The 12,135-nt window shown below is 39.1% G+C and overlaps 1 protein-coding gene across 3 annotated transcripts in view; it reads right to left on the bottom strand.

The window, feature by feature from the left end:
* The window catches only part of RIF1 (replication timing regulatory factor 1), a 58,191-nt gene extending 46,561 nt beyond the window's left edge, over positions 1 to 11,630 (bottom strand). For 2 of the 3 annotated variants that reach the window (XM_048869318.2, XM_048869319.2), the window contains exons 1-8: positions 11,399 to 11,630; positions 9,641 to 9,719; positions 8,295 to 8,391; positions 7,341 to 7,471; positions 7,164 to 7,258; positions 4,923 to 5,112; positions 3,444 to 3,536; positions 3,204 to 3,342 (exon numbers count right to left, since the gene is read on the bottom strand). In XM_048869318.2, the coding sequence (XP_048725275.2) occupies positions 3,204 to 3,342; positions 3,444 to 3,536; positions 4,923 to 5,112; positions 7,164 to 7,258; positions 7,341 to 7,471; positions 8,295 to 8,391; positions 9,641 to 9,719; positions 11,399 to 11,505 (931 nt within the window). In that variant the 5' untranslated portion in view covers positions 11,506 to 11,630. Of the gene's footprint in view, positions 1 to 3,203; positions 3,343 to 3,443; positions 3,537 to 4,922; positions 5,113 to 7,163; positions 7,259 to 7,340; positions 7,472 to 8,294; positions 8,392 to 9,640; positions 9,720 to 11,398 lie in introns of those variants that run through there. The other variant, XM_048869321.2, reaches the window with a different exon arrangement.
* Between the last annotated feature and the right edge of the window lie 505 nt (positions 11,631 to 12,135).

Genomic DNA, 12,135 nt, shown 5'->3' with positions numbered 1-12,135 from the left:
CCAATAAAAAGAAATAGTGATTGTTATTTAACATCAACAGTATTTACTTGAGGGAAAGTAGGAAAATTTGAAGCCTGAATTTGTAGCCTTGTGTCTAAGTGCCACAGACAACATGAGAGTCAGTATGTGTTCCCCAATCTAAAGGGCTGGTATCAGTCATCTGTGTTTCGAGTAGAAGTGACATTTGTTCTCTCGCCGTGCTAATCACTTGAGAAGCTAACTCTGATCTTGCTCACAAAACAACGTAGTGCCCAATAAAAATATCTTTAGTTACCTCAGATGAACATTTCTATAGATATTGTGCCAGTAAGGCTGAGAAGTAAGATGGGAGATCTTTAACTTTCTTCTAGACTATACAGACACACTGATTATAGTGTAAGTGTATGTCTGTGGCTGACCTGTCCCTTGGATCCACTGGTAGATGAGGGAAGATATATTATAAGATACTCCTCCAGCAGTAATTGGCGATGGAGGAAGATGGGCAGTCACTCCTGTCTGGCTATGCCTCTGTTTGGATTCCATAATTTATTCCTGTTTAACCTGATCATCATCTCAAAATATTTTCAGGATGCATGGGAGAAAACCTTGTGAGCCCCGTCTTCATCAACAGTGGAAAAGATGTAATTGTCGTCTATGGAATCTGTCATCATTTTCTCAAGCTTTTCTCCAAAAAGGTCTCTCAATTCAAGTTTTTCACAAAGCAGAATTGTATAATTGCTTGTCTACTTTCCAAGGGAAGAGCCATATATACCATCCATCAGTGCTGTTGAATTTCACAGCTCAAGAGGCGAACATGGGAGAGTCTATGGAAGTGGTGCTATTGGTTATGAACATAAAAAATGCCCTCTACAGCTCATATGTTAATAGTTACCCCATCAAAGTTATAGGGATTGAAAAGCCAGAGCCCAAGTTTTTCCTAAGGGTGCCTCTTTTAGGAAAAATCAGCTGGGATTTTGCCAAGGAGGCGCCTGCAACATCTGTCTTGAAAAACAATCATGTTACCCTCAAAATGCTGGATTTATTATCTGGTGGTAAAGATTTATAAACCCTTACATTGGAAAACTCTCCATTATTTTATCACCAGATTTGTTAGGCTACTGTCCTTCACCTTTCTGAAATATTATTTTTACTAGCTCAAATTTGGAAATAGATTCAAGTTGCAGTATTCACTAGCACCTGTTTGCAACTGGTTTTTAGAGGAACTGTTTTGGAAATAGCCAGGTCCCTTCAACTCTAGCATCCAATAAAGGAGGAAAAGGGGAGAGAACCAGTATTCACTCCTTAGCTTGAATGTCATGTTTAGCATGTTGACACAGGACAAAAAGACTTGCCAGCAAAGGTAAAACAGCATCAGGGTGCAGGGCTGACCAGGCTCAGAAAGACAGAACCTGCCAAATACAGCATTAGCAACACTATAAGAAGAGTGCTGTGCCGAAAGCACCTCACTGTATTTGGAGTGGGCCTTCCTGGCTGCTTCAGCATCAATCCACCACCATTCAGCTAAAATGAGGACAGTGTAGAGCTCTCCATATGGTGTCTGTAAACAACAAAAAGGCAAGGGAGAGCTCCAAAATTTCAAAATATTAAAGTGAAAATACACTGCAATTTGTTATAGATTACTGGCTAATAGGTAAAGGTTGTTAATTTGAAGAAGAGTGGTTAGTAGGGTAGTGCTCCATTGCTGATTGTTCTACAAACAGAGCTTTCTAAATGAAAATAGCAGGTGTTTCCCCAAGCTATCTTAACTCCAGTAGATGCATGGAGGAGGAAGATCTACTCTTGTTGGATGTGGAAAGGAAAAAGTCATTCAAACAACATTTGACATTGTAATAGGAAAATAAGACAACAAATAAACTCTACTTGTACATTTGAGCAACTGCATCAGGCTGACAGATCTTAAATCAGATATAGACATGTCTGAGGTCACAAACGTTCACAATAGCAGTGAAGTGTCTACATGGCTTGGCTATTAGTTACTTTTGACAAAGCTTTAATTTCCCAGTTTAATTAGCCTTTATATTCTGGAGAAGTGGCAAAGCAAATCCAGACAGTTTTTTCTTGACTCCACATAAAGCATACAAAAGAACAGAGAAGATGCATTTAGTCATTTCACTAGTATGAGATAAATATTGTATGCTACAGAACCACAGAATGCTAGGGTTTTGACTTAGATTCCTTATTTGTCCTGGAAAATTAAGCCACGTTACCACCAATAATCCTATCTGTAATTTCTTTAGCAGAACTGAAGCATTGCTAAATGATCTATTTTAAATAGCCTTGGAAGGATTAGCTTTTTCCTGGTAAATGTCAATTTTACCATATACACGTAAATTGACCAAAAAATACTTCCATTTATAATCATCAAAATTTACAGATAGGCAAAGAAAGAAAAATGCTGCTTGAGAACTTAGGAGTTTGATTTAAGGATATTTACTTTGTATATTTTGACAAAAGTGATGTTGACAATTTGCGTTTTAACTGTTATAAAGCTTTAACATTTTGAATCACAGCATCAAGTATAATTAAATAATTGTTGACAGAGCCCCATAATCTCATGCAACTGGAAAAATTTAAATCAATAAAAATAAATGCTTAAAAATAATCAATATTAACCATACAGATTATTTAAAAAAATTAATTCTGCCAAATCTAATAATGAGGGTGGAGAATAAACACTTCAGTGAGAATTTAAATGAAATTTTACTAATTTAAGACACTTTCATTTTTGTCTCCTCATTTTCCTTCAGAGTAAGTATCCCAGAGAGAACGGTCCAATCTTACAAAGGATCTTTTATAAAGTAGTCAGGATGCACGCTGAATTTAAACAGGCTTGTTTAAGTCTCAGTACTGATTACAGAAGTAATTTCTCAAATCTCCAGATTCCTTAACCACCGTTCCCGGTAATAAATCCATGTAGCACAAAATGAAGAACTGTAGTGTAACCTTGTGTCCTCTCATTGCTATCTGTGCTTGGCCCAATTAAACTACTATAAAAAAAAATGTTTAACTTTAGTAATTCTACCGTGCAGCAAGACTGAGCTGAGAAAGAACCATCAATCAGTAGAAATGTGCACTTTTAGAAAGATAATATTTAACCTGTACATAGTTGAGCACTACCAGATTAAGATGGGTAAAATAGGTGTTTTCCTTTCTCCTGGTTAGCTCAACATTAAACTTAAGTTGTTTAATATATTTTTATCTACCTGGATTCAAAGCAAAATTATCTATCAGACTCTTCCATGCAATGAAGGCTATTTTCTTTACCACTGGTGATCCACTACGGAATCCAAGTTCTTCCAGTTGCAACAATGAGTTGATAAAACTGCCACTACGATGGAGTGTCTAAAGGTAAAATAATACTGTTTTTATACAATGAAGCATTTACACTGTCAGTATCTATTGTCATGGAACCTAAATAATAAAGTTATTACTCTTCTGCTTACCTTTCCAAGTAGCTTCACAAACAAAGGCCACAACTTCAACACATAGGTCTCATTTTTTGCAGAAAATAACTTTTGCAGTTCTGAAATTACTTTCTGAAGATAATAAAAGGTTGTTATATTTTCTTGTGCAGTGAAACACATAGAATGAGCTACAAGTTTTTATACTGAAGATTTTTAAGTTAATACAATTTCTAAAATACAGTTGTACCATACTGACAAGAGTTAAAAGGAAGTGACCCCAACGTGGGATTTAACTGTGCTACTAGAGGTGCAGCACAAAACTTGCAGGTCACCAGAGGTGTGGGAGGGAATATAGCAGCTTTAGGTCACCTTTGCATCTTCCCAATGCTGGGCTGCTCTGGGGCCGAAGTCATCCCTGGAGTGACTTAGACAGGCCCAAGGGTATATGAAAATTACAGCATCCAACCAGGCCACAGTGCTGCAACATCGTATGCCATGGCCCCACACCAGCATGCTCCTCCTGTTCCAAGTGTCACCTCTTACAACATCAGGGTTTGTAAGGAAGTTCTTGAAGGAAACCACTGGGGGGGAATGGAAACATCACCACCCACCTGGAACAGGGGCTTTTGGGTCCCCTTTATGCCAAGCAAGCCCATTCACCCTTTTTTTTTTTTTAAACAACTAGTTCTCTATCTTGACTATGCAGTAGAATAGAAAAGCAGACCTCACACAGTCCTTTTCCATTTCTAATATATATCTTAATATAGAAATAGTGGGTAATTATTTAACTAATCATTGACCAGGACCCCATCATGATTGGCCCTGAGCACACACAATAAAAAGCCCTTGCCCCTAAAGATTTCTGTAAGGCTTAGGCAGTCTTACAAAACTGTCACAAAAGTTTACAATCTGGCACAAAATTAATTCACTTTTACTTTAGTCTTAATGAGGATAGAAAAAAAAATGAAGATACTTTACTCACACTGGGCAAGTATAATTTTGCAAGGCTGGCTAAGGTGACTGGTAACATGATACAGAGCCATTCATCTACAAGATACTGGTTCAAATCCAGCATATGTTGATAACAGCCAAAATAGGTTGCCACCATTTGAGTACTGTTAAGAAAAGTTAGCTGATGGTCTTAGTTCTTAATACTTTCATTGGTACTCTCAGCAGACAAATCAAAGAATGAATGGGTATGGAGACAGAGTCCCCTCCAAAACTGTGTGGAAGCATACTGAGACACTAAGAAAGCTTGCACTTCTATTCACTGCCTAAGCTGAATATGCCTTTAGTTCTATCACTGTTAATGTGAATTTGGTTCACGAAAGGTAACAGATGCTTTGAAAAAATCATAGTATGAAATGGCCTTCCAGTCAAGGTTGCAGAGACAAGTACATAGGGTAATTCAGATAGTTAAATGGTATTTTAAGAGCATAAAAAAAAAACATTATTAGAAGTCTCACAGATTTCTAAAATCCTGAGGGAAAGAAGTTTTTAAAAGCATTTTCCACTTACAGTAGTCATAAGATGTTCAGTGATGACTGCCACCTCCTGCTGTTTCTGAAGTAACAATGGCATTCCCATCTCCAATGCAGCGGCACCTCGTAACTGCACCTTATGAGCTGAATGGACGACCATAGGAATGATCAGCTTTGCCCACCTCACAGCCTCTTCTCCCATTTGGGTTGGAGTCTGTTCCATTAGACTGAGTTCAACAAAGCACACATGTATTAACTACATATAGAACCACTACACTTATTGCTGGGCTTAACAAAAATATCCTTAGCTAGCATTATTCAAATATGCATTTATAATTCAGATGTATTATGCACTAACAAAATGCTGTTCAAAACATTTTCTAATAAATTTGAATTACACCTGGAAAATCTAACTCAGTGAAACTCTACATATCAGTATATCACTGAAGTACCAATTCAGATACTTCCCTCAAAAAGCCTCACCAGGGTGATAAAAAAGGAGAAATTTATTCTGAACAACTTCCTCTGCACTTGTTTTGTTCAAGTTAAGATTCCAGTTCTTAATGGTATAACCCAAAGCAGCAGATGATACTATACGGAAGTAATTTTCCATTAAGTTAGAAGGGAAAGAAAGCTAGTCTGAAGGACCTCTGAACAGATGTCCTTGTTAAAAGATTATCTTCAACTTGAAACCTAGTCAATTATTTTTAAGTTACATTTAATTTGAGGTCTATAAACCTGCAACCTCTGAGGATATCTGCCAATTTTATAATCATATTTTCCTATTGAGCACTATTGTCCAATAGAGAGCTATCATCTCTATTGCTGTGTGAAAGGCACAACATACACCCAAGGGGAAAACTGAATTATTCAGAAGGAAATTAACAACGCCCACAGTATTGCCAAATACACAATATAAACACACAGAAAAAAACCTAACTTTTCAGTTATAGTAATCTTAGGTGTTACTTGTAATAACAGTAGGTAATTATTCAAAAATCACTGAGTCAAATGTTTGTGTTTAACAAGTACATATTGAACCTTCTCAACTAAAGCCAGAATTGTTTTCCATACATCAGGAAAATGTAGCAAGTGGACAGTAGTAATTATTATTCTCTACTTTACAAGGTTTATTTTGGAAGGGCCAATTAACATACGGACTTAAGTGAACTAGCCAGTTTGCTCTAGAGCAGTTTCTCTCAATGCCTGGACTATGGACTGACATCGGTCCCTAAGATCTCCCTGACACAGTTTAGAGACTGTTTCTCTCAATCTTTTTGATACCCGGGACCAGCTTGCTGCCTTCCTAAATTGTGACAGGGAGAGCTCAGAAACAGGTGCCAGTCCATGAACCGGTCATTCAGAAACACCACTCTAGAGAACTTAAATCAAACTGATTAGGTCTCAAGTAAAATAAAGACTACAATAAGACTGAATTTATGTGTGCACACACACCACCACATCGTTCAGTGCAACTGTGTAGTTTGTCTCTGCTAAATAAAGGACCATGATAGATGGTAAGTAGAGATGGTAAGAGTATTTTACAATGAGCCTAACATGTCCGCTTCAAGCCAATGATCTTAATTCTTCACTCTCAGGAATACTAAATTCACTCAGTGTTGATGATAAAATCTACTATTTCTATTATTTCCAACAATGCCAATGGGAGGAACACACTCTCAGCAGTAAGTTTTAATCCTAAAATGTAGGCTTTGTAATTAAAAACTAGTACAAAACAGTATCATAATAAATACTGTAATGAACTTAAAACAAGTTTTTGGATGTAAACATTCCCACCCAATGCTAGAAACATCTCATTGAGTCTAGCTTCATTTTCTACGGTGACTAAAAGGTGTAGGGAAAAAACAAAGAATCAATTGTGTAAAGTAGAATAGACTTAAAAAAAAAGTTTAGTAACTTAAGTTGTTAAAAATGGTAGCAATAAATATTTTTTTTAACTGACTGTGTCCCTTTCCACATCAAAATCAGTGATGACGTTATAGGTCTGGAAAGACATTTTGCAAATTAAATGGTCTAGCAGGCTTCAGAAAAAGCATAAGTAGTTATGACAGTTCATAAAAAACCTGGACTTTATCATACTGATTTTTTAAAAATATATACAGGCAACGTTGAGAACATTACTCAGCATGTTTAACAATTTTAAAGTAGGTCAAATATTGTCCTTAAACTATAGTGCCTCCAACAGATTCTTTTTTCAAATGGGCTTTTCCAAAGACTCAATAAGTATTTTAAACGTTTAGCATTACAGTTCACATACCGTATGACAACATTTAGTGCTTCATATTCAACAGCCATGGAATATACATCTCCTTTAGTAAGTATGGTTTCTAGTGTAGAAATTATATTGGGTACCTGAAGAACAAAGGGATGAAGTTAACTAAACTGTCTATTAAAATTAGAGAAAGGCAAAAAAAAAAAAAGTTAAGAAGCTCACCTCCTTCCCAACAATTTCAGAAGGAAAGGTCTGCTTAGAGATTACCCAAAGGGCTCGAGTGCGTGTATTCTTGTCTGAAGTTTTTACAGCAACACTGTTCACTGTTGAAAGTAACTCTTGTATTTCAGTTGCTAAAAAGCAGAAAAGAACATATGGCATTCAAATTATGTTTTCACAAATTCTATTCATTTTCTTAGCAAGCTTTTAGGTCACACAAGAAACTTTTGCTTGGGCGTATCAAATGTTAATACAGGACCAGCTACGTAATTCCAAAGCCCACAAAAATGTAACTAACATTTTAACTATATTAAATATAAATAAACTTGCCAAGAAAGAGTGACTAAAATAGACTACCAATAGGCAAAAATATGTAGAATAGTACATGCGTACGTTGCCATCTACACTAGCACTATAGAAAACTGAAACACTATAAACTTGAAAGTCAAATTTCCATCTGAAAAAATGTACCTATTACAAGAAACACAAAAGACTAAACAAATATTTCTCTAATTCTCCCGTTTGTGTTTTTTTAAAACACTGTGCAATTAGTAGCACTTTAGCCACAGTCAATTTCACCGTTTTTTTGATGGTATATGCCAATCCCAGGTTCTACATGGTTTTAACTGTTAACAGAAGCAAAGCTGAAAGTGAAGAGGCTGTTTGTACAGCACTCTGGAAGAAAAATAATGTTCAGCATTATTAACGTGATGATTGGACATAGTATAAAGTTTGAGAGAGTTTGGGAGCAATGAATTAATTACATTATGCCTATACTACAGGGCAAGCTGTTCCCATCACCTGCAACCAACTCAGCAATTAATTCAAACATTTTACCTACAAATCTCTGCCTTGTTACCTAAAAATTCCTAATTTTAATCTAGAATTAAAGAAACAGATGAAGGCACATTTCAAAAGCGAGGTAACAGAAGGAGTTCTAGTAATATTTGTTTTTACCAGATAATTCATAGGTAATCTTTGAGTTAAAGACACAAAATCCTAAAGCTTGTAGTGCTGCACTGCTCAGCTCTGAGTTTTGACTAGAAATGTGTGCCTGCAAAAAAAAAAAAAAGACATTAAAACTCCAAGTCGTCTCACTAATTACAAAGTATGATTATGTATTGTGTAGCTTCTCAGCTGAGTTATGATTAAGTCAATGAAATGGAACACAGAACAATAAAAAAATCCCATGCTTAATAAACTCTTATACCTAAATGCAAATTGAAAACTATGCCTAGCTTCTACAGCACAAAGTCACACCTAAAACTACAAAACCTAGTTGGGGTTTTCAAGACACTTCAATAACAAGTGTCCAGATTTACAGGTGACAGAATTAAGTTCCAAAACATAAAAGAATCTGCATTGAAATGATTTTTACATAAATGGGGAACAATCATCCATTTTTTTATTATTGTATTTTGAATAAAATAAGCATTACATGCTTAAAATAGAGATGAACTGGTTACCAAAAAAGGAAGTCCGAATAAAAGGACCTGCAAATAACTTTATATTATGTCAGCAATATCTTGATCTCCACTACTCAGGCTATGGGGGTATTCACTACAAAGAAAGATTGTGATCTTAAAAATCTGAAATCATTCCATCCATTATGCACTACACAGACACCTCAGATTACATTATTCTTAGTTTTTATGATTACTAGTGCCAGCCTACTGTGGGATGCATCAGAGAAGTGGCATGGATAGTAGGAGACTTGTTCCCTCTAATTTTTGACAGGCCGTGTGTGCAAAAAATTTCTTCTGTGCAAATTATTGTGATTCTGTGCAAATTGTGCACGTGGTGTTTCACGGTGTGCGCGGGGTTTAGGATCTGTGTACGCGCGCACACGCGCACAGCTTAGAGGGAACAACGGTAGGGGTTGCTTTTTAGTTTTAAAAATATTTTTAAGTATTGGTTATAACAATCATAATAGACAGTGAGCCCTTGCTGCGAAAACTCAACTCGACCTGACTGCACCGCAAAACATCCATGCCTCCCAACCAGTCCTTCACATCCAAGAAATGTTTGTTGCAAGCCATTTTGTAGTCAAGAAGTAAATCTTCTTTTACTACAGAAAGATTAATCTCCATGATGTGAAGGAAAAGCCAGGAGAGTACAATTTACTGGATACTTTAATTCACAAGGTCAAAATTAGGCTACTTCCTCACCCAGCTTGACTGCAAATTAAATGAGCTCAGTATTAATTCAGCCTCACACTGAACCCAGATCGTGACTTAAGCTTTTGTACTTTTATTTACTTAGCCTTGTACAGCAAAATTAACTTTAGGGAACACAACACACACCTTAAATACTTTACAAAGTCGAGAAAAGTGTTTTCCAACATCTGCAGTGAACTCTTTTCCTTCCTCCCCGGTCAGGCGACTCCAAGAAGCAGAGAGAAAAAAATAAGTCATATTTACAAATATAAAACATTATATTCCTATGATAAGGTTTATATTAAAATACTGTCAAATTATTTATTTTTTAACTAAAGGTTACAGTTTCATGAACATTTTTTGAAAAAAAAATAGTTGAAAATAGCACTCAAGTGTTGGGAGAGGAAAGAGAAAAATCACACCTTTAAGCCTGTGACCATGCAGAATGACTAATATAGCCGATCACCGTATTGTGAATGCAAGATATTAGTGTATTTTATATTTTGCTACTCTTGCTGCTAAACAACTAGAGATTATTCATATACCAAATTGAAATTGCTACTGAAAATCAAATAAATTTTACAAAACCATACATCAAAAGGACTTAAAGAAAAATTAGTTTTTCTTTTTTTTAAACTAACATCAAGCTTTGAGTTTGGGCTCCAAGTATTAGAAAGAATATGCATACACAATAGCTAGTGATCCCCACCAAATATCTGAATGGAAGATTGAACCCTAAATGTAAAGGTACCACATCATAACTGAGGCAGTAAATTTTAACAGTTACAATTTGAGGCATGTGTGAACAGTTTCTTAAAAGAGAAACAGATTTTTTCTTAAGTGGGATCACCAAAGGCAACTCTGAGGAAGCTTTTCTTGCCAAGAGTTAAGTTAGCAGCATTCCATTTTCTCTCTCTCTATTATGGCCCCACTCCTGCAAACACTTAAGCATGGAAGCAGTCTCATTAAAGTCAATTGCATAAAGACACCTATGTATAGCTGTCTGCAGGATTAAGGCCTATCTGATTTTCCCCAAGAGTAACTTCAGGGAAGGGATGTTATCCTTGTACTTATTTGTACAGTACCTACATAATGGGTCCCCAACTCTCAAATGGGCTCTCCAGGTGCTACAGTAACTTAGTTAAACAGGCTAACGTCAAACACTTTGATAAAATATGATATTACAGAAATCATGAAGGATCCAACAATACAAAAACTGAGCTTTTCTAACCAGAAAAGCACACTGATCTCAAGAAGCAGGACACTTGTCCATTCACTTCTTGTGAAATTTGGAGCTAGTTAAAAAGGACAAACGTAAAAGCCCATCTGCAAATAAGATTTTGATTTGCATTTTGATTTCTCAAGCATTTGCTCACAAATGGCCAAATATTTCTAAACTTTGCAGGTATTCCCCGCCCCTGACCTCCGGCTAAAAATCTGCTTGAATTTGTCCGTGCATGAGTGGGCCATTGGTATTCGCCGACAGCCGTACCGCTGAGGATCTATCCAATATGCCCCCTTGCCTTCAACAGGGTGCACGCAGAGATTCCCCACACTCCATGCCCTTCGCTCAGCGTGTGGCTGCACACACACGCTCCCAGCCATGCCTCCTGACCCGCCCGCTGTCTGTAACCAGGTAACACCGCCAAGCTCACCACCTCCCCCGCTAACCTTCACCTGGAGCACCCCACTACCCACGCACACAGCCGCTCTCACACCTGTTGCACACGCGCGGCTCCCGCATCCTCTCCCAGGCGGGCGCACGTGAGTGAGCCCAGGGCAGAGCCCTCCCCTCCTGCCCATCGCTTCGCGGCCCCGACAGAAAGCCGTGCCAGAGCTACACCCCCTCCCGCCATCGCCCCAGCCCGGGGGTGTCGGAGCTGGGGGCGGGGCGGCCGCACTCACTTCACGATGGTGAGGTGTGCGTCCGTGAGCTCCCCCGGCGGGGCGGCCGGGTCCTCCAGGGTCTCCAGCAGGGGCAGCAAGCTGGGGCCGGCGGCGGCGGCGCTCATGGTGCTCCGGGAGCAGAGAGACGTAGGCTGGTGAGCAGAGAATCCTCGCGCCCGCTCCGCTCCCCTCCCGCACCGGCCGCTTCGCTTTCTCCCGGGCTAAGATGGCGGCGCGCGGGACTCGCCGCCAGACAGATCGGGACTGGACGTGCCCAGCCAATCAGCGCCGCAAAAGGCGGTGCCTGAGGCCGAACGCCGAGATAGCGAGCGGCGCCGTCCCTCCCACCGCGCGCTTTTCCCCGCGCAGCCATGCCTGCGGTGGAGCGCCGAGTCGTCGATCGGGACCCCTCCTTCTCCCCTGTGACGGATTGGGCCCTTCTTGGCTGTCTGCAGCTCTTGCAGCGCTCGCCAGTTGGGGGCAGGGTAGATCATGTCTGAGCTGCTGCCTGCAATCCACTCCTGAACAGCTGCTAGGGGGCTCTTGTAACTGCAGCCAAGCCAGAGGAAATGGGCACTTGAGCCATCTGGAGCAAAGGGATTTAGGGTTACCATATTTCAGGTTCCCAAAAAGAGGACACTGCAGGAGGTGGGGGAGGGGCAGTTGGGGGGGTACAGTTGGGGATGCGAGAGGGGGTTACTCACTGGTGGTGGGGAGCAGTGTCACTCCCTGCCCAGGTCGCACCAATCAGCACC

The sequence above is a fragment of the Caretta caretta genome, chromosome 11, assembly GCF_965140235.1.
Source record: "Caretta caretta isolate rCarCar2 chromosome 11, rCarCar1.hap1, whole genome shotgun sequence".
NCBI lineage: Eukaryota > Metazoa > Chordata > Testudines > Cheloniidae > Caretta > Caretta caretta.
The sequence above is the reverse complement of the archived record's forward strand: the minus strand, read 5'-3'. Positions and strand labels throughout refer to the sequence as shown.